Genomic DNA, 20,923 nt, shown 5'->3' on the forward strand with positions numbered 1-20,923 from the left:
ATTGAAAGACAGATAGAAAGACAAATAGATAGACAGAAAGACATATAGAAAGACAGATAGAAAGACAAAAAGATAGACAGAAAGACATATAGAAAGACAGATAGAAAGACAAATAGACAGACAGAAAGACATATAGAAAGACAGATAGAAAGACAAATAGATAGACAGAAAGACATATAGAAAGACAGATGTCTGTTTGTCTTTCTATCTGTCTTTCTATCTGTATTTCTATATGTTTTTCTGTATTTCTATCTGTATTTCTATATGTTTTTCTGTCTTTCTATCTGTCTTTCTGTCTGTCTGTCTGTCTTTCTATCTGTCTTTCAGTCTGTCTATTTGTCTGTCTATCTGTCTTTCTATATGTCTATCTGTCTGTCTTTCTATCTGTCTTTCAGTCTGTCTATTTGTCTGTCTATCTCTCTTTCTATATGTCTTTCTGTCTGTCTATTTGTCTGTCTTTCTATATGTCTTTCTGTCTGTCTGTTTGTCTTTCTATCTGTCTTTCTATATGTCTTTCTGTCTGTCTGTTTGTCTTTCTATCTGTCTTTCTATATGTCTTTCTATCTGTCTTTCTATATGTCTTTCTGTCTGTCTGTTTGTCTTTCTATCTGTCTTTCTATCTGTATTTCTATATGTTTTTCTGTCTTTCTATCTGTCTTTCAGTCTGTCTATCTGTCTTTCTATATGTCTTTCTGTCTGTCTGTTTGTCTTTCTATCTGTCTTTCTATCTGTTCTATCTGTACAAATAGACAGACTGAAAGACTGATAGAAAGACAGACAGACAGACAGAAAGACATATAGAAAGACAGATAGAAAGACAAATAGACAGACAAATAGACAGACAGAAAGACAGATAGAAAGACAGAAAGACAGATAGAAAGACAGAAAGACAGAAAGACAGATAGAAAGACAGAAAGACAGACAGACTTTTAGAATGCATGTACGTACTCCTTTCAGGAGTTCGTGAAAATAACTACGACAATAGCTGACCTAGATGTTTGCATATTACCCATTGGTGTCCATTGTTTAGTTTGTGTATCATATCTTTCCATTGTATTTTGAGCACCATTGTATTAATTTTACCTCCAATAGCATACAGATAGCCGCCATCACCACTACTATGGGCTATCAGTTCCGGATCGTCTCTTTCAGTAGACATTTGTTGTGTTAAATACATCCATTCACCCATAATATCCGAGGGATAATATTCGCAGGATTTCAGATAAAAACCTATAAATAAAAATTATAAAAAATACAACAAATTTTTAATTTTTTAAAAAATTTTAATATTAGGTTCATAATTTTTTTAACATACTAATTATTGTTATAGTTTTATTATTTTTGATTTTATTGAAAATCTAATTTAAGTTAGATATTAATTTTTTAAAAATTATAATATTAGGTTCATAATTTTTTTAACATACTAATTATTGTTATAGTTTTATTATTTTTGATTTTATTAAAAAATCTAATTTAATTTTAATATATTAATTTAAAAAAAAATAATTTTTACCGCTATTACCACCACAAACATATATAGTATCATTAAGTACAGCAGCACCAATATCTCTAAATATATTTTTTTTGATTAAAAAAATAAATATATTTTTAAAATTATTAAAAAAATTAATTTTTTTAATATATAAAATTAAAAACCTGCTTGTTATTCTCAGTGATGCAACTGATTGCCATTGATTTGTTTGTTGATTATATGTTTCAACAGTGTTCAACAATTTTTGAACCCCGTTGAAATAAACAAAAAAATAATAATTATGTATCATGTTAATTAAAAAATTTTTTTTTAATTTATTTAATTATTATTTATTATACATACATCCCAACCACCGATTGCATACAATTGATTTTTATTGGAAACTAAACCGTAAAATAGTTTTATATTATTTTTATCAAATTATTTAATTTATTTATAAATTTAATTTACATTTAGATTTTTCATAAAAGTAGTATTATTAGTATTAGTAGTAATATTGTTGTTTAGCAATACTGCACTATTACTACAACATAATAATATAGTTAAAACTGTTAAAAATAAAACTATCATATTTTTTTTAACAATAATAGAAAAATAATAAACAACAACAATAATTTAATTATTAAAATAATTTTTAATAATTAATTTATTATATATATATATTCTATATTCTATTTATATAATTATTTTTCTTATTGTAATAATAATAATAACTCAAAGTTTAAGTGTGGTGAATTTATTAAATAATGAAATTATTAAATATTTTTAAGGAAAGTTACACTTAAAAAAACAAATTTTTTGTTTTAATAATTTTTAAGCACAATTCTAGTAATCTATTGTATTATTTTTATTTTTAAAAAAAAATTAATGTATATATATAGGTATTTATAGTACATAATAGAGTATAAATTTTTTTTGTTGATGTAATTTCAGTCTCCTGTTCTGTCCCGATGTTCCTGTTATATAAATTAAGTTTATTTAGTTGTAATTTATATCTAAAGTAAAGTATAGTAAATTTTTTTATATATATATATATACCTAAACAATCATAAATTTAATTTTAACAAAATTTTTAATTTATATTATAATCTTATTTTATAGTATATGTATGATATAACATGGTTTACAGGAAAAAAACAGGACAACACTGTATAATGCAAAAAAAAAACACTACAAAAAATGTATAGACTATAATATTGTACTTTTAAAAATTAGGATATATATTATCTTATCAATAATTGTTGTAAAATAGATATTTTATATATATATATATATATTGTAAATATACTAACACTTGAAAATATTGATTATTATTATTATCGATTGATATAAATAGATATAGCGATTAATAGATTTTGCAAGGTAACTATATAAATAGAAAGTAATTACAAAAAATTTTTATATAAGATACAAAAATAATTATTAATTTTTATTTTTAAAATTTTTATTTTTGTACATTTGAACTACCTAAAAACTAAAAAAAAAATGTTTGTATTATATCTAACAGTGTTAACTATACTATCCATATGTTTTAATAATGTAGTATTATTGTTAACAAAAAATTCAAGCAATAATCCAAATGTAAATATAAAAATATATTTTTTTTAAAAATTTAAAAATATATATAATTTTTGTTTTTATTATATTTTAGTCTACACTTTATATTTGTGGCGGTATTAGCGATATGTATGTCCAATCAAAATGCTATCAATTTAATCAAAATACTAATTTAAGTAATAAATGGCAACCAATTGAATCAATGTCTACCGAAAGGGACAGTTTTAGTTTAGTTGCCTATAGAAATCAATTGTACGCTATTGGTGGCGAACCTGCTTGGGTATGTATATATACAAGTATAAATTATATATATATATATGTATATATATATGTATATATATATTGTATGTATGTGTATGTGTGTGTATGTGTGTGTATGTGTGTGTATGTGTGTGTATGTGTGTGTGTGTGTGTGTGTGTGTATGTGTGTGTATGTGTGTGTATGTGTGTGTGTATGTGTGTGTATGTGTGTGTATGTGTGTGTATGTGTGTGTATGTGTGTGTATGTGTGTGTATGTGTGTGTGTGTGTGTGTGTGTGTGTGTGTATGTGTGTGTATGTGTGTGTATGTGTGTGTATGTGTGTGTGTGTGTGTGTGTGTGTATGTGCGTATGTGTGTATGTGTGTGTATGTGTGTGTATGTGTATGTATGTGTGTGTATGTGTGTGTAATAATAATTTTTATATTAAATTAAATCACATTTATTTTGGTAATTAGATTGAAAATAATGTTGAATCATATGATATTAAAACTAATTCATGGCATCAAGTTGGATCACTTAGTTTACCTACTAGGTTTACTTTTTTTAAAATTTAATAATTTAACAAATTTTTAAATATATATTTATATATATATAATTTTTTACAGCTATATGGGTGCTACTGTACTTAATGACACAATGTATATTTGTGGTGGAATATCTAGTGGTAAATATTTTTTTTTTTAAATAAACTTAATTTAATAAAGAATCATTTTTTAAATAAATAATTATTATTCAATTAAAATATTTTATTTTTTTAAAGAAAACTTAATTTTATTGTGTAATATTATATAAAAAAAAATCGAATTCAAATATCTTATTATATATTTTACATATACTTATCTAAACTATTATTATTATTATTAATTTACTAAATCTATTAAATAATTTATATATATTTTTTGAATTTTGAATTATTTTTAGGTCACAGTTACGAAGATTGCGAGCATTATTTAGTAGATAGAGATAAATGGTATTTAACATTACAACCGATGCTTACGGATAGACATAATCTAGAACTGGTAGCCCATAGTGATGGGTATATGTATGCTATCGGTGGCTATAGTTATAAAAATTCTGGTGATTTAAATACAATGGAAAGATTTGATCCGAAAATACAAAAATGGACACAAATGGCTGATATGCATACAAAAAGGTTAAAAATAATTTTAAAATTATAGTTATTTATTTTTTTAAATATTTCTGTTTAATTGAAAAAATCTAATTAATAGATAAATTTAAATACTAATAATAATTAACTAAAAAAATAAATTAAGTTATCTATAATTAGGATTATCTAATATATGATATAATGTGTTAGCTAGCTAATAGTTATTTTTTTAATTAATTAATATATTTTTTTAAATTATACTAAATGAAATTATATTTACTTAAAATTTATCAACTAATTAAAATTTTTAAAAATAAATAAAATTATAGATATGATTTTGGTGCAGCATCATTTATGGACAAAATATATGTTTGCGGCGGTTTGGGTAATTTAGATTGGAGTTTATGTGAATCGTATGACCCGAAAACTAATCAATGGACAAAAATAGGTATTTATTTTATTTTTTATATTAATTTTTTTTTAAAAAATAAAAATCTATTAAATTAATTAATTAATTTTAAAGCATCAATGAATGACCGTAGACGGGATTTTAGACTAATATCTTTCAATGATAATCTGTACGCCATGGGCGGTTATCCGGGTAATTGACATTTTTTTTATTTGTTATTTATTTATTTGTAAAAATTTGTAATTAAATATAATTTTATATAATTATTTTGCTAATATTTTTTTATTTTTTTCAAGTAACTGATAAAATTGAAATATACAATTATAAATTAAATCAATGGAATTATTCATCAATATCATTGCCGGTTAAATTAGAAAATTTTGGGGTAAAATTTATTTTTAGTTTTTTAAATTTATTATTATTAACAATAATATTATTGTCATAATTTTATAAATATTATTTTTTAGTAATTGATTAAATTTATTATTTTTTATTAATAAATAATTATTTTTTATTTTTTTCATTTGTATTTTAAAGGCTGCCGTAATAACAACAAATTAATTATAAATTAGTTTCAAACAGGAAAACATATAAGAATAATAATTAAAAAATTACAATCTATTTGTTTATTAGTAAATTATATTTGAATAATATAAAAATTTTTTAATAAATAATCTAAAAAAACACTGTATAATATATAACATTATATCTAATATAAAATAATAAATTTAATTTTTAATTTTTTTAAATAAATATATTTTTGTAATAAAATTAACAATTAAATTAAATTCATTTATTATTTTGTTTTTATATTTTATGTGACATTTTTTAAATGTTTTCCCATCACTGTTTACCAGCATATTTATATATATATATAAAATCTATATATATATATATATATATATATATATAAAATCTATATATATATATATATATATATATATATATAGCTGAACCAAATAAATATCTTAAAAATTATAATTATAATTAATTTATACTAAAATATTTGAAATTGAAATTTTTATAATTTATATAGCTATAAAAACGAAAAAAATTTAAATGAATAGTAAATATAAAATGCTAAAAAAATCTTTATGTAATTATTATAAACAATTATATTATATTTATATTTAACTCTAAATAATTATTTGAAATTAAACTAATGTTTTTCAATCATAAACAAAAAATAATCTAATTTATTAAAATTCTAAACCTATTAACTTAATAAAATAAAATAATTTTTTATAAAAGATTTTTATTTATTAAAATTAATTAATTATTTTAGGTTCAACTATAGTACTTATAGATTAATAACTATCAACAGTTATTTTAAGTACATAATAGAGTATAAACTTTTTGTTGTTGTTATTATTTCAGATTCCTGTTCTGTCCCGTATCTGTTCTGTAATATACAAGTTTAGATGTAATTTAATTGAAAATTATATTTAAAGTAAAGTTATGATTAATAAATTTGAATATATCTAAAATAACTTTAAATTTAATTAAAAATTATATATATTAAAATTTTATTTTATATTCTTATTTTTATAGGGTTTGTATCAAATTATATGATAAAAACAGGACAACACTGTAAACTGCTAGTACTGTACCGGGAATACAGGAACAAAAAAAATAAGCTATATTACACTATATTGTACTTTTTAAAAAAAAATAGGATTCATATTATCTTATCAATAATTGTTATAAAATAGATTAATAGCAAAAAAAAGTTATTAATTTCTATATATATATATATATATATATTGTAAATACAATACAATTGAAACTTTTGATTACTATTATCAATAGATATAGCAATTACTAGATTTTGCATTGTAACTATATAAATAGAAATTAATTACAAAAAAAAGATACAAAAATAATTATTAATTGTTAATTTTTAAAATTTTTTTTTGTACATTTGACCTACCTAAAAACAAAAAAAAAGTTTTTAATATGTCTAACAGTGTTAGCTATACTATCCATATGTTTTAATAATGTAGTATTATTGTCAACAAAAAATTCAAGCAATAATTCAAATGTAAATCTTAAAAATATTTTTTTCAATTTAAAAATATATTTAATTTTTGTTAATTTAAAAATATATTGAAACGGTTGGATAGGTTGCTTAAGGTGTCCGGTGCTGACTCGACGTTATCGGCACCAAAGTGTGTCGGTCTTAGAGATGAGTCGGCACCAACACCTATGTAGTTGAGGACATCAGCGACCACGGTATGGATCTCGCGTTGAGCGGTGATGGCTTTGATGAGCCAAACAATAAGCGGTGCTGCGACGGTCAATGAGCTGAGCGGTGCTGTATCGGCCCAAGTGTTGAGCGGTGCTGTATCGGCCAAAGAGCTGAGCGGTGCTGTCGGCCAAAGTGTTGTAGTGGTGGTGATGGACACGTGAAAGGGACACGCGACTGACACGGCAAGGGAGCCCGTAGATGAAGAGAAGAGAGAAAGCAAGAGAGAGATAGAGAGAGAGAGAAGAGAGAAAGTACGGGCCAAAGGCCCAAATGACTTACTCGGGACTTATAACCAAAACCGAGTTTATTAATAAAACATATAAAATAATACTAATACAATGTATTACAATACACTACAGTGTATTGCGGAGTGAAGTGACGGCAACCGACCAGTTCAAGAGTAAGACAACTTGTGTCGAGCATTTCGCTCGACTGAGAGTTCAGCAGTCTGATCGCTGCATAAGCCACTGCCTATTGCGCGCGCAAACTGTTAAACTCTGCATTCATATTTGATGACAACTTTTACATATACTACTACTTTGCTCTTATTGGTTAATTCAAACTCTGCCTATTTTTGATCAGTCGCACACTACCACCTAAAGGCAAATTCTCATTTGCATTAAAATACAATACACAAGTGCGCTTAGAAATTAATTAATTCATTAATGTTAAAGTATATGAAACAAAATCCCTTGTTAACCCCTGTATATAAAATGTTTAAACCAATGGTTAAATAGTATTCACTGAAACGCAAGTGCGTCACTACATTTACTGACACTATACGTGTTACAAACTAAACCTATATGTTTGTATGTTAAAGTATAGCTAATGTTATTTCTATGGCATAATTATAATAGTAAATGTGCCGCTTATGTATTTTCTATGGGTATACTAAACCCGTGTTTTCTATTACTAAATATGCCGTTAATGTTATTTCAATGGGAATACAAATCTCATATATTACTATGTATTTAACACTGCTGTCAAAACATACAACTATGCAATACATAATTTGTAATAAATATATAATTTGAGTACATTTACTATTGTTTTAAGTGATCTATTATTATTCCGCTACAATATAGTAATTTTGTTAATTTAAAAAAAATATATATATATTTGTTAATTTAAAAATACTGATAATTTTTGTTAACTTAAAAAATATATAATTTTTTGTTTATTTAAAAATATATATAATTTTTTTTTCAATTTAAAAATATTGATAATTTTGGTTTTTAATTTTTAATATTTTAGTCTACACTCTATATTTGTGGCGGTTTTAGCGGTATGGACACCCAATCAAAATGCTATCAATTTAATCAAAATACTAATCCAAGTAATAAATGGCAACCAATTAAATCAATGTCATCGGAAAGGACTAGTTTTAGTTTAGTTAACTATAGAAATCAATTGTACGCTATTGGGGGCGAAGCTTATGAGGTATGTATATTAATTGAAAATAATAATAATAATAATATTTTTTATATTAATTTAAATTAACATGTTAATTTTTTGGGGGGGGGGTGTAATTAAAGATTTCACGTAATGTTGCATCATATAATGTTAAAACTAATTCATGGCAATCAGCTGGATTGCTTGCTTATCCTACCAGGTTCATTTTATTTTATTTTATTTTTAAATAAACTAAATAATTAATTAAAAACATTTTTAAATATATATGTATATTTATATTTAATATAAATTGTTTTTTTTAAACAGCTCTATGGGTGCTACTGTACTTAATGATACATTGTATGTTTGTGGTGGTACATCTAGTGGTAAATAAAAAATTTAGTAATAATTTTTTAAATAGTAATTATTATTATTTATTTATTATTATTTATTTATTATTATTTATTTATTATTTATTTATTATTATTTATTTATTATTATTTATTTATTATTATTTATTTATTATTATTTATTTATTATTATTTATTTATTATTATTTATTTATTATTATTTATTTATTATTATTTATTTATTATTATTTATTTATTATTATTTATTTATTATTATTTATTTATTATTATTTATTTATTATTATTTATTTATTATTATTTATTTATTATTATTTATTTATTATTATGTATTTATTATTATTTATTTATTATTTATTTATTATTATTTATTTATTATTATTTATTTATTATTATTTATTTATTATTATTTATTTATTATTTATTTATTATTATTTATTTATTATTATTTATTTATTATTATATATTTATTATTATTTATTTATTATTATTTATTTATTATTATTTATTTATTATTATTTATTTATTATTATTATTTATCTATTTTTATTATTTATTTATTATCATTAATTATTTATTATTATTTATTATTATTATTTATTTATTATTATTTTTTTTATTAAATTTGTAGAATAATTTATATAATAATTTATTTAATAATTTATTTAATAATTTTTAATTTTTTAGGTCACAGTTACGAAGCTTGCGAACAATATTTTGTAGATAGAAATGAATGGTATTTAACACTAAAACCTATGCTTACAGATAGACATAATCTAGAACTGGTAGCCCATAGTGATGGGTGTATGTATGCTATCGGTGGTAATAGTTATAAAAATTCAAGTTCATTGAAGACAATGGAAAGATTTGATCCGAAAACACAAAAATGGACACAAATGGCTGATATGTATACTAAAAGGTTTTTTAAATTTTATAAATAAATTTTAAATAATTTTATATTTATAATTAATTATGATTAATTAAAAAACTAATTAATAGATATATTTAAATAATAATAATAATAATAAACAAAAATATATTAAATTATTTATAATTAGAATTAGCTAGCTAGCTAATAATAATAATAATATTTTTTTTTAAATTAATAAAATTTTAGTTATTATACTTAAGGCAATTATATTTTAATTATATTATTACAAACTAATTAAAAATTTTAAATGTAAATAAAAATTATAGATATGAATTTGGTGCAGCATCATTTATGGAAAAAATATATGTTTGTGGCGGTATGGGTAACCTAGATTGGAATTTATGTGAATCGTATGACCCGAAAATTAATCAATGGACAAAAATAGGTATTTATTTTATATTATTTTAATTAAATTTTATTATTTTAAATTAATTAATTATTTATTTTTACTAAAAGCATCAATGAATACACGTAGAGATAATTTTAGACTAATAGCTTTCAATGATAATCTGTACGCTATGGGCGGTTATCCGTGTAATTAAGATTTATATTATTTTTTATTTATTTTTTTTTTGAAAAATTAAATTAAATATAATTATAAATTATTATTTTTTTATTTTTTTCAAGTAACTGATAAAATTGAAATATACAATTATAAATTAAATCAATGGAATTATTCATCAATATCGTTGCCAGTTAAATTAGATAATTTTGGGGTAAAAATTTTGTTTAATTTTTTAAATTTATTATTATTAATAATAATATTATTTGTATAATTTTATAAATAATCATTTTTCATTTTTTTTATTTATATTTTAAAGGCTGCAGTAATAACAACAAATTAATTGCTAATGATATTCAAAGCTGGAAAACAAACAAACAAACAAATAAATAAAACTAAAAAAACTATTATAATTTAAAATTAGTATTTGTTTAGCAAATATTATTTTTAAAAATAAATTGTTTTATTAAATAATTAATAATATAATACATTGTGAAAAAATATTATTAATATTATAATACTGTTAAATAATAAATTTATTTATTTTCTATTGCAAATAAATTGATATTTTAATTAAATATAACATTTATTCAAAGTTTTATATAGATATTTTCTTGCAATTTATTTAATAATAATGAACTAAACTATTATACACATAAAATATATCATTTAAAATAATAATAAGTCAAATTTCAAGTACTGTATTAATAATTTTTTAAAAATATATATTAATTATTTAAGTACTAAATATTTTATTTATTATTATCTTATATAATTAAATTAATCTTTTTTTTTTGTATAAATTTCAATTAACATTAAGAAATATTTAATAAATATATATGAAATAATCTAAAAAAATTATTTTATAAATCATTTATATTTCAAAAAAAAATCCAATTTATTTCATTAAACAATTTTTAATTTGATAATATCATTTACTTTTTTAATAATATCATATATTAATTTGATGTTATTGTGGCAGCCTTTATATAATATAAAAAAATAGATAAATAATTAATTAATATAATTATAATAAAATAATAGACTTTAGTTAGAATTTGATAAATAAATTTTAATTAATTTAATTAATTACCCCAAAACCACTTAGACTAACTGGCAATCTTACTGATAATAGATAATACCATTTATCCGATTTATGATCATAGATTTCAATTTTATTAGTAGCTGTATTTTAAAAAAAAAATAAAAAAAATAATAATTATTATTTAGTTTACTATAAAAAATTATTTTTAATAATATGATTTTTTCAAATAATTTTATAAATATATAATTAATTAATTGTATTAATATTATTACGATTATCATCGCCCATAGCGTATAGACTATCGTCAAAAACAATTAGCTTAAAGTTTGATCTCTGGTCAGTCATTGATGCTATTGTTTATTAAAATAAAAAATTAATTATAAATTTTTAAGTGAAATATTTATATATGAAAAAAATTATTTAATAAAAAAATTAGATATAAAAATACCAATAGGTTTCCATTGATTTGTCATCGGATCATACGATTCGCATGTTTTTCCATCACTATTACCCAAACCGCCGCAAACATATATTTTGTCCATAAATACTGCCGAAGCAAATAAATATCTATCCAATCAAATCAATCATAAAAAAATTAAAAAAGTATTTTTAAATAACAAATAGTTTTAATAATTATTTATATTTTAATATATATATATAATCATGTATATATAATAAATAATTAATTAAGCTAGCTAATTAAGAAAAATTATGTCTAGTATTAATTTAATTAATAACCTTATTTTCAATTTTTAAAAATATATATATATATCTAAAATTATGTAACTATATATAAATATTAATAATAAACTAACCTAGCTGATTGCATATTAGCCATTGGTGTCCATTGTCTAGTTTCGGGATCATATCTATCCATTGTATTCAAAAACTTGGTATCACTTTGACCACCGATAGCATACAGTTGGCCATCACTACTACTACTACTATGAGCTACCAGTGCTAAACCCCACCTTTCACTAGGCATCGGTGCTGTTAATAAATGCCATTTATTTTCATCAAACAAGTAATATTCGCATACATTAAGAAAATGGCCTAAAATTTATAGAAAATTTATTATAAAAAAATAAAATTAAAAAATAAATAAATAATAATAATTTTACCATTTCGACCCCCACCACAAACATATAGAGTATTGTTTAGTATAGTTGAGCCAAAAAAACTTAGAAAAAACATTATTTAATTTTTAAAAAAAATTATATACTAGTTAAAAAATACAAAAAATAATAATAAATTAAAAAACCTCCTAGCTTGTCCAAGTGGTGCCTGAAATTGCCATTGATTTGTTTGTCGATTATATGTTTCAACACTGTCTAGATATTTACCCTGTTCAAAAAAAATTATTTCTTATTTAATAATTTAATATATTTTAATTTTATAATATATTTTTGTTTAATTATTACCGTTTGTCCATTAAGTCCGCCGATTGCGTACAACAATTGATTTTTATTATCGTTGACTAAACCATAACCATAGCGTTCAGTAGACATTGATTTCATTGATTGCCAAACACTGGTACGTGGTTTCAATTGATAACAATTTGGTGTAATTGAATCGCCATCATAGCCGCCACAAATTATCATTGAACTACTATTGTTATTAATATTCTATAATTAAAAAATTTAAATAAATAAATTTAGAAAAATTAAATTTTTTTTAGTTTAATAAAAAAATTCTGCTATTTTTAATTACATTAAAATCAATATTATTATTGTGATTATTATTAGCTATAGTATTGCTTAACATCAATACATTGTTGAAACATATTATTGTTAATGTTATAAACCCTGTTATAAATGTTAGTAACATTTTTTTTAATAAAATAAATTACAAAAAAATTATTAATTTAACAAGCTAACTTTTATTTAGAAAAATCAAGTCCTAATAAGTTATTATTATTATTAATAGAAAATTTCTATTTATATAATTAATAAATAAATAAATAAAATTTATTTACTTATAATAAAAGTAATAACTCAAAGGTTAAAATAATAGTTATACATGTGTTATATAATTTAGATAAAAAGTTTGAAAAATTATATTGAAATAATTATTACATATTTTTATTGAAATTTTGATAATAATTTTTTTATTTACAAACTCCTACATAACAATATGTATTTGAATTCATATCAATGTGTTTTTTTTATCAAACAAAATTAAATTTTTTATTTTAGATTAATATATTTTAATGATTTAAAAACAAAAATCATATATTAAGTTGAGTTTATCTATAAATGCTTTATAGCATTCACAACTGGTTTATTAATAAATAAAATTTAATAAATGATAAAAAAAAATTATCAAGTGTTTTTTAATCTGTTTTAAATTAAATTGTAAATTTTTTTTAGGTTTTAAGATAATAAAAAGAACACATGCACCATAAAATAATAATAATAATATTTATTATTATTATTATAAATTTTTAAATAATGTCCTATGTTACAGTTATACATCAAATAAAAAATGTACCAGGGTAATAATTACCCTGTATTGATGTAACTTTTATACATATCAAATCAAACATAATAATTTGAACTACAGTTTTCTACAGCACACAAATACATACATAAGCTATTAAGATAGTTAACTAAAAATTTAAAAAAAACTAAAAAATATAAATTAATTATAAAATATTATAAACTAGTTAATAACTATTTAATAATATAATATCGAAATTATTAGCTATAACAATAAATGTTTTTTTTATAATAGTACTAGTATAAATATTTTAAATGGTAAATATATTTAATATATATATATATATATATATATATATACATGTATATATATATATTATATTAAAATCAAATATGTTTTTAAAAACTTATATATGCTATATAATATTAATAGTTTATTTTTTATTAAAATTATTTTATTTTTTAAAAAAATAGTTATATGAACATATTTTTTATATTTATGCCTCCATTAGTTTTCATATATATATAGTGTTGTAATTATTAATAAAAACATTTAATAATAATAACAATATGAATAATAATCTATTAATTTTATATGTATTTGTAATTTTATCAATTTATTTTATAACTGATAGTAAACAATTCAAAAGAGCCAAAAACAAAATCGGTAATTAAAATTAAAGTTTGTTATTATTATTATTATTTTTTTAATTTTATTAATTTATTTTTTTTCTAGTAATCGTTAGACACAATAACAATCACCTAAAAAATTATCGAAAATTTGGTAATTATTAATTACTTTTATTTATTTTTTTGTATTTTTAATTGTAATTTTCTAATAATAATAATAAAAATACTAAAATTCAATTAATTAATTAAATGTTTTTATTAAAAAAAAACTGTTTCAAGCATTAAGTTACTGTTAAGTTAGTTAAATATTTTTATATATTTATATTTAAGTTAAATTAAATTATTAGCATTTTGTTTGTATCATTTGTATGTTTTCATGCATTACTTATATATATTTTTTTATTCAAACATTTTTTATTTATTTATAAATCTATGTATATACTTATTTTAATTAATTTTAATTTTAACTTTTTATTTTTTTTTGTTTGTTGTTTTTATTTTTAATTATTAGTAAGAAGAAACTATTACAACGTAAGAATTAATAATAATAACAGAAACAAAAACAAAAACAAGCATGCTAATAATATTCAACAAGGTAATTAGATAAACAAATTATTTAATTAAAAAAAAAATGTTGTATTAAATAAAATTATATATTAATATATATTTTTTAAATTTTAAAAGTTTTTATATTAGATTCAAGAAATAATAATGATAATAATGATAATAATAATAATAATAATAATAATAATGATAATAATGATAATAATAATAATAGAAACATGCAGTTAAAACAAGAGGCAATGCTAACAAACTCATCAAATGGTTAAAATTATATATTAAAAAAAAAATCTATTTAATTATATATTTAAAAAAATAATTATTAGATTTAATATAATATATTTTTTTTTGGATTTTTTTTATAAAAATATATTTTATTTTTTAACTAAAAAAATTTAGGTTATCTAACTTCAGCATGTAAATGCAATGGTGTTAAGGGTGAATTTTGTGGCTACTATACTGATCCGACAATTGAACATGGTTGGAAAAATTATAAAAATTTACTAAAAGGCGATTGCTTTAAACAAGATAGCTATAAATGCTATGATGATGATGATGATGATAATAAAAATGATGATACCATTGATAATAGTAATCTAGCTAAATTTAATAAATCGTGTACTGATAATTGTTATCAAATTGATGAAAAATCAGTTGTTTGTGGTAAAGTATAAACATAAAAATAAAACTTAAATTAAATTATATTTTATTTTTTATATAAATATAATTATAAATAAATATACTGATAGTTTTTTTTCATTTTAAATAAAAATAATATTATAATTTTTAATAATATTATAATTACTAATATAAATAATAATATAAATAATAATATTATAAATAATAATAATATTATTATAAATAATAATAATATTATTATAAATAATAATAATATTATAAATAATAATAATTATATTATATAAATTATATTTTAATTTATTAATTCTAAATTAGGTCCTGATGAAAATATTAATAAAGATAAAAATCCCAATGGTAAAGCATGATAAATTTATTTATTTTTTAAAAATCTATAAAACTATCTAATATTATAATTTTATAATTTTTTAAATAAAAATTTATCTATGTAGATTTTTGTCGATGCAATGGTGTAGCTGGTACATTTTGTGGCAGCCATTATAATAACAATAATAATAATAATAATAATAATAATAATTGGTTAACAACTGTATTGACAACTGGTAAACAAGTATTGAACGGTTCAATGTGTTATTGGAATTCTGTATACGAGTGCAAACATGGAGATAATGGACTGGCCGTACGGAAAACCAATTGCGAACATTGCGAACAAAAATGGTCAAAGGATTTTGGTTATCAAGCAGATTGTTATTCAAAAGTGGATATGGATTTGATTAAACGTTAGTTACTTTAAGAAATTTAAAAAAAAAAATCTATAAAAAAATCTATATATAAACAAATTATATATTTAAACAAAATCTAAAATTTAATTATTTTTATTTTAAATATATGTGTTCTATAGATAATAGCGGAGATTTTAAATTTGGTAAATATTTTATTTAAATTTTTTGAAAAATTTTATTTACTTTTTTTTAAAAAATTTATTTACATTTTTAAAAAAAATATATTTACATTTTTAAAACAAATTATATTTACATTTTTAAAACAAATTATTAACTTTTTTTAAAAAAATTATTTACATTATTTTTTAAAAATTTTATTTATTTATTATTATTAAAATTTTGACTAAAAAATATTTTTAGAGGATACATGTCGATGCCATGAATATATGAGTCAATTTTGTTGGTACGAAGCAAATGTGATTGGTTACAATTCCGATATAAAAGAGGGCCGGTATCTATTGAAGGGGAACTGTAGGCGCGATATTATCTACTATTGCGATCCAAAAGAGTATAGGGATAAGAAAAATTTTGTACCCAAAAAAACTCATTGTGCGGATAATAATATTTGTATTAAGGATGCTTATACTACTGCATACTGTAATAATGGTTCAACTAAAGGTATAGTACACACATACACATACACATACACATACACATACACATACACATACACATACACATACACATACACATACACATACACATACACATACACATACACATACACATACACATACACATACACATACACATACACATACACATACACATACACATACACATACACATACACATACACATACACATACACATACACATACACATACACATACACATACACATAAATTTTTAGATTTTACAATTTATTTTAAATATATTAATTTATATTATTATAAATTTTTAGTCGATCATAATCACGAATGTCTATGCAACAATATTAATGGTATATTTTGCGGCCATATTGCCAATCGTTTAGTTAATGGTCAAATTAGATTGCGTGGTAATTGTCAGAAAAATAGACTATATTATTGTGACAATGATTTTATTACTAAAGATAATTATGGACAAGCATTATATAATGAAACATGTACAAATAAATGTTTTCAAAATGGTTTTAGTCAAGCATCGTGTGGTAATTATATAAAAAAAAATTTAAACTTTTTATTATTAAAAAGTTTTACAATTTTCATTTAAAATTACATTGAAAAAGTATATTTTTTAATTTTTAAATACATAAAAATATTAAATGAAAATTGTAATTCAAAATAATTTACAAAAAAATTTCAATAATTATATTATTACAAAAAATTAATTAATTAAATAATTATATTATTACAAAAAAAATTAATTAAATAATTATTTAAATAAAATTAAAAATATTCAATAATTATTATAATTATTATTTTTTTTTACTATAGATCTAGATAATTCAGATTATGAATGTCGATGCAATGGTGTACAAGGTGAATTTTGTGGCTATACAGTCAATGATCTAGATTATAAAATTGAGGATGCTACCACTACCAGTACTAGTGTGGCACCATTAATTGGAAAATGTTCACCTAGTTCAATCTATTTATGCAATCAACGACAGCAACAGTTGGCCACCCTAAACGATACGTGTAGTAAAAAATGTTTGCAAATTGAAAAGTATGCATTTTGTATAGAAAATTATTTCTAAATTTATTTATTATATAAAAAAATAAATTTATCAAAATTTCTATTTTTTTATAATTGTTACGAATATTAATAATTAATAATAATTTTTTAATATTAATAATAATAATAAAATTTTTAAAAAATATTTATTTAAAACACATTAAAACATTATTATATTATATAAAATAATAGCTGAAAATTTTTAGTGTTTTTTGTTAATAATATGCAAATATAATAAATTTTTAGATAAAATCTGTAAATTTTTTAATTATAAAGTATTTAAAAAATAATAATAATAATTTTTATGAATATTAATTTGATAATAATAGTAGTAAAAATTTATTGAATATCTTAATAAAATTAATTTATAAAAAAAACAATATATTTAGTATTAATTGCTATTTTAAAAAATTTTAAAATTACAACAAAAAAATTATTTCAAATTATTAGCAATAACTTCGTCGACAGTCAGGTCAGTATTAGCGGCCAAATGGCCGCCGTCTACCGTCAAACCGGTACCCGTTATGAACGAAGCCTCCCCTGAGGCCAGAAAACGTATAGCTCGGGCCACTTCACGGGCATCGCCCGGGCGTCCGAGCGGTAACTTTGAGCCCCATTTGTCAAACAACTGGTCGGACACCAGTTGCGGTACACCTGCTTGAGTCATAATACCCGTACGGGTTAGGCCGGGACTAGATTTTTTTAGAAATGTTTTTAATTAATTAATTTTAGTTTTTTAAATTAATTTTTTTTTTAATTTACTTGATTGTGTTGACCCGTATGCCCAGTTTGGACAGTTCGACGGCCGCACACTTGCTATACATATCCTGCGCACACTTGGCTATACAGTACGGTCCAAAAGATTTGGTCTATTATTTATAAAAAAAATAATAATAAATATTAAAAAAAATATTAATAGCAAATAATTTAATAGCAATATAAATATATGAATACTGTTTAGTAAAATACTAATATATATATATATATATATATATATATATATATATAAAAGTTATCAAAAAACTTATTGATGATATACTACAATAAAAATATATTAGTATTAATTAATTAATTAATTAATTTTTAAATATTAAAACACAAATTTAGTTAATAAATAAATGTTTTATAAAAATAATAACAAAAACAACAAAACAAATGCAATTATACAAAAAAAAATTATATAAAATATTTAATTATTATTATTATTATTAATACTATAATAATAAATAAAAAAAATAATTTTATATATGACACAAAAAAATCACAAAATTTTCAAACTATTTATTTATTAATAAAATATTTATTTTATTATATTTTAATTTTAAAAAAAAATAAATAAAAAACAATATGACTTACATAATGAAATGCTGCCAAACTTGAAATGTTAACAATATTACCGTTAGTTTTGGTCAAATAGGGTACCGATAGTCTGGTTAATTGAATCAACGATCGGACATGTAATCCAATCATTTGGTCTAATTTTCGGGTAAAATCCTCATCGGTTACCGCAGCGGACACACCATACCCAGCATTGTTGACCAATACATCCAAACGATTGAATGCACCGATAGTTTCATCAATCAATCGCTTGCAGTCCTCGTCATCGGTAATATCGGCAACTATTTCCAGACCGGCCAACCCGGTGGGTGATATATCCGCACATTGTTTGGCCACTGAGGCTATCCGTTCCCGATTACGGCCGACCACTACTACCTGTGCCCCAGCGGTGGCAAACTCTAGGGCAGCAGCGGCTCCGATACAACTACTCGAACCGGTAATCACTACTACTTTGCCGGTAAAGTCACGTAAGTTATCGGTAGTAGTAGTAGTAGTAGTAGTAGTAGTACTCATGTTGTCTGATATATAGTCTATATGTTATTAGTTTAGATAAAAATAGTTAAAAAAAATATTATTAATTGTTAGAAAAAAAAATTATTTTTTTTATTTTAAATAAAAAGTATTAAAAAATATTTAATACTTTAAAAATATACTGTTTATACAATTATAAATAAGTTTTTAATTTACTTACATTTTTAATACAAATATAATAATAATAATAATAAATTTAAAAAACAATTTGTGTTTGAAATTAAAATAGAAAATCAATTTATTTTATGATTATTTTTTTGATTTACTGTTTTATTTAGAAAATAAAACTTTTCAAAAAAATAAATAAAACTGTTTACAAATGATTTTTAGTATTTGAAACATCAAAAAAATTATTTTTTTTTAATTTTTTTACAACTAGTATACAGTATTTATATATACTGTACTGGCTCAGTTAGTTTAACTTAAAATGCACTAATTGTACATAAACTATTGCACTTTATGTTTTAACTAACAGTTTAACTACAGTAACTATTTCAAGTCTACATAAGCGCAGTTGCACTATAATATTGATAATAATAATAATAATAATTTAAGTGATAAAGTAAGTGAAATATTAAGTAACTTTGTAAAGGTATATATAAAATATTTTTTTTTTTGATAAATATATTTTATTTAATATCTATTTATTGATTTTTTTTAACTTAATTAATATTATTATAGATACCGATTGACTGTTATGTTCACTAAATTATTTAGATATTTTTTATATAATCTATTTTCTATGACTAGTATTATAATAATAAATAATAATAAAAAAATTTACATGTTTAATTAAATATATTTTTATAAAACAACAATTATTTTAACTAGTATTTAATTAATAATATTTTTTTATTATTAATAATAAGTTATATTGATTAACAACTAAAATACTTAAATAAATAATTTCTAATAATTGTTATTAATTGCAAAATCAATTTATTTGTTTCAATATAATATAATATATAAATATATAATTATTATTTAATACATTATTTTTAATATTTATTTTAAAATTTAAATAATTAAAACTAAATTAAAAAATAAATTGTTGAATAATAATAAATCTTGATT

General features: G+C 20.4%; 5 protein-coding genes across 5 annotated transcripts; 3 read left to right on the forward strand and 2 right to left on the reverse strand.

The window, feature by feature from the left end:
* Positions 1–3,251: 3,251 nt before the first annotated feature.
* On the forward strand, positions 3,252–5,027 carry LOC128965227 (kelch-like protein diablo). Its single transcript, XM_054311877.1, has 6 exons — positions 3,252–3,329; positions 3,766–3,842; positions 3,916–3,974; positions 4,232–4,463; positions 4,748–4,866; positions 4,942–5,027. Exons 1-6 carry the CDS (start codon positions 3,252–3,254, stop codon positions 5,025–5,027), a joined length of 651 nt encoding a protein of 216 aa, XP_054167852.1.
* Positions 5,028–7,083: 2,056 nt separating this feature from the next.
* On the forward strand, positions 7,084–10,308 carry LOC128965229 (kelch-like protein 20). Its single transcript, XM_054311878.1, has 7 exons — positions 7,084–7,212; positions 8,330–8,515; positions 8,611–8,687; positions 8,795–8,853; positions 9,523–9,754; positions 10,033–10,151; positions 10,223–10,308. Exons 1-7 carry the CDS (start codon positions 7,084–7,086, stop codon positions 10,306–10,308), a joined length of 888 nt encoding a protein of 295 aa, XP_054167853.1.
* Positions 10,309–11,227: 919 nt separating this feature from the next.
* On the reverse strand, positions 11,228–12,821 carry LOC128965230 (kelch-like protein diablo). Its single transcript, XM_054311879.1, has 8 exons — positions 12,735–12,821; positions 12,575–12,657; positions 12,435–12,493; positions 12,129–12,366; positions 11,762–11,880; positions 11,586–11,663; positions 11,362–11,453; positions 11,228–11,251 (listed from the first exon to the last, which is right to left on the reverse strand). The coding sequence occupies exons 1-8, from the start codon at positions 12,819–12,821 to the stop codon at positions 11,228–11,230; spliced, it is 780 nt and encodes a 259-aa protein (XP_054167854.1).
* A 1,544-nt stretch (positions 12,822–14,365) lies between these two features.
* Positions 14,366–18,002, forward strand: LOC128965231 (probable serine/threonine-protein kinase clkA). The gene is made up of 11 exons (XM_054311880.1): positions 14,366–14,418; positions 14,488–14,535; positions 14,893–14,976; positions 15,066–15,206; positions 15,342–15,605; positions 15,897–15,935; positions 16,031–16,318; positions 16,441–16,464; positions 16,682–16,939; positions 17,226–17,453; positions 17,740–18,002. Exons 4-11 carry the CDS (start codon positions 15,164–15,166, stop codon positions 18,000–18,002), a joined length of 1,407 nt encoding a protein of 468 aa, XP_054167855.1. The 5' UTR covers positions 14,366–14,418; positions 14,488–14,535; positions 14,893–14,976; positions 15,066–15,163.
* Positions 18,003–18,413: 411 nt separating this feature from the next.
* Positions 18,414–19,831, reverse strand: LOC128965232 (3-oxoacyl-[acyl-carrier-protein] reductase FabG-like). Its single transcript, XM_054311883.1, has 3 exons — positions 19,337–19,831; positions 18,743–18,849; positions 18,414–18,672 (listed from the first exon to the last, which is right to left on the reverse strand). Exons 1-3 carry the CDS (start codon positions 19,829–19,831, stop codon positions 18,414–18,416), a joined length of 861 nt encoding a protein of 286 aa, XP_054167858.1.
* Between the last annotated feature and the right edge of the window lie 1,092 nt (positions 19,832–20,923).

The sequence above is a fragment of the Oppia nitens genome, unplaced genomic scaffold, assembly GCF_028296485.1.
Source record: "Oppia nitens isolate AA-2021 unplaced genomic scaffold, nextdenovo-longstitch-racon4-pilon3 scaffold16_pilon_pilon_pilon, whole genome shotgun sequence".
Classification (NCBI taxonomy): Eukaryota; Metazoa; Arthropoda; class Arachnida; order Sarcoptiformes; family Oppiidae; genus Oppia; species Oppia nitens.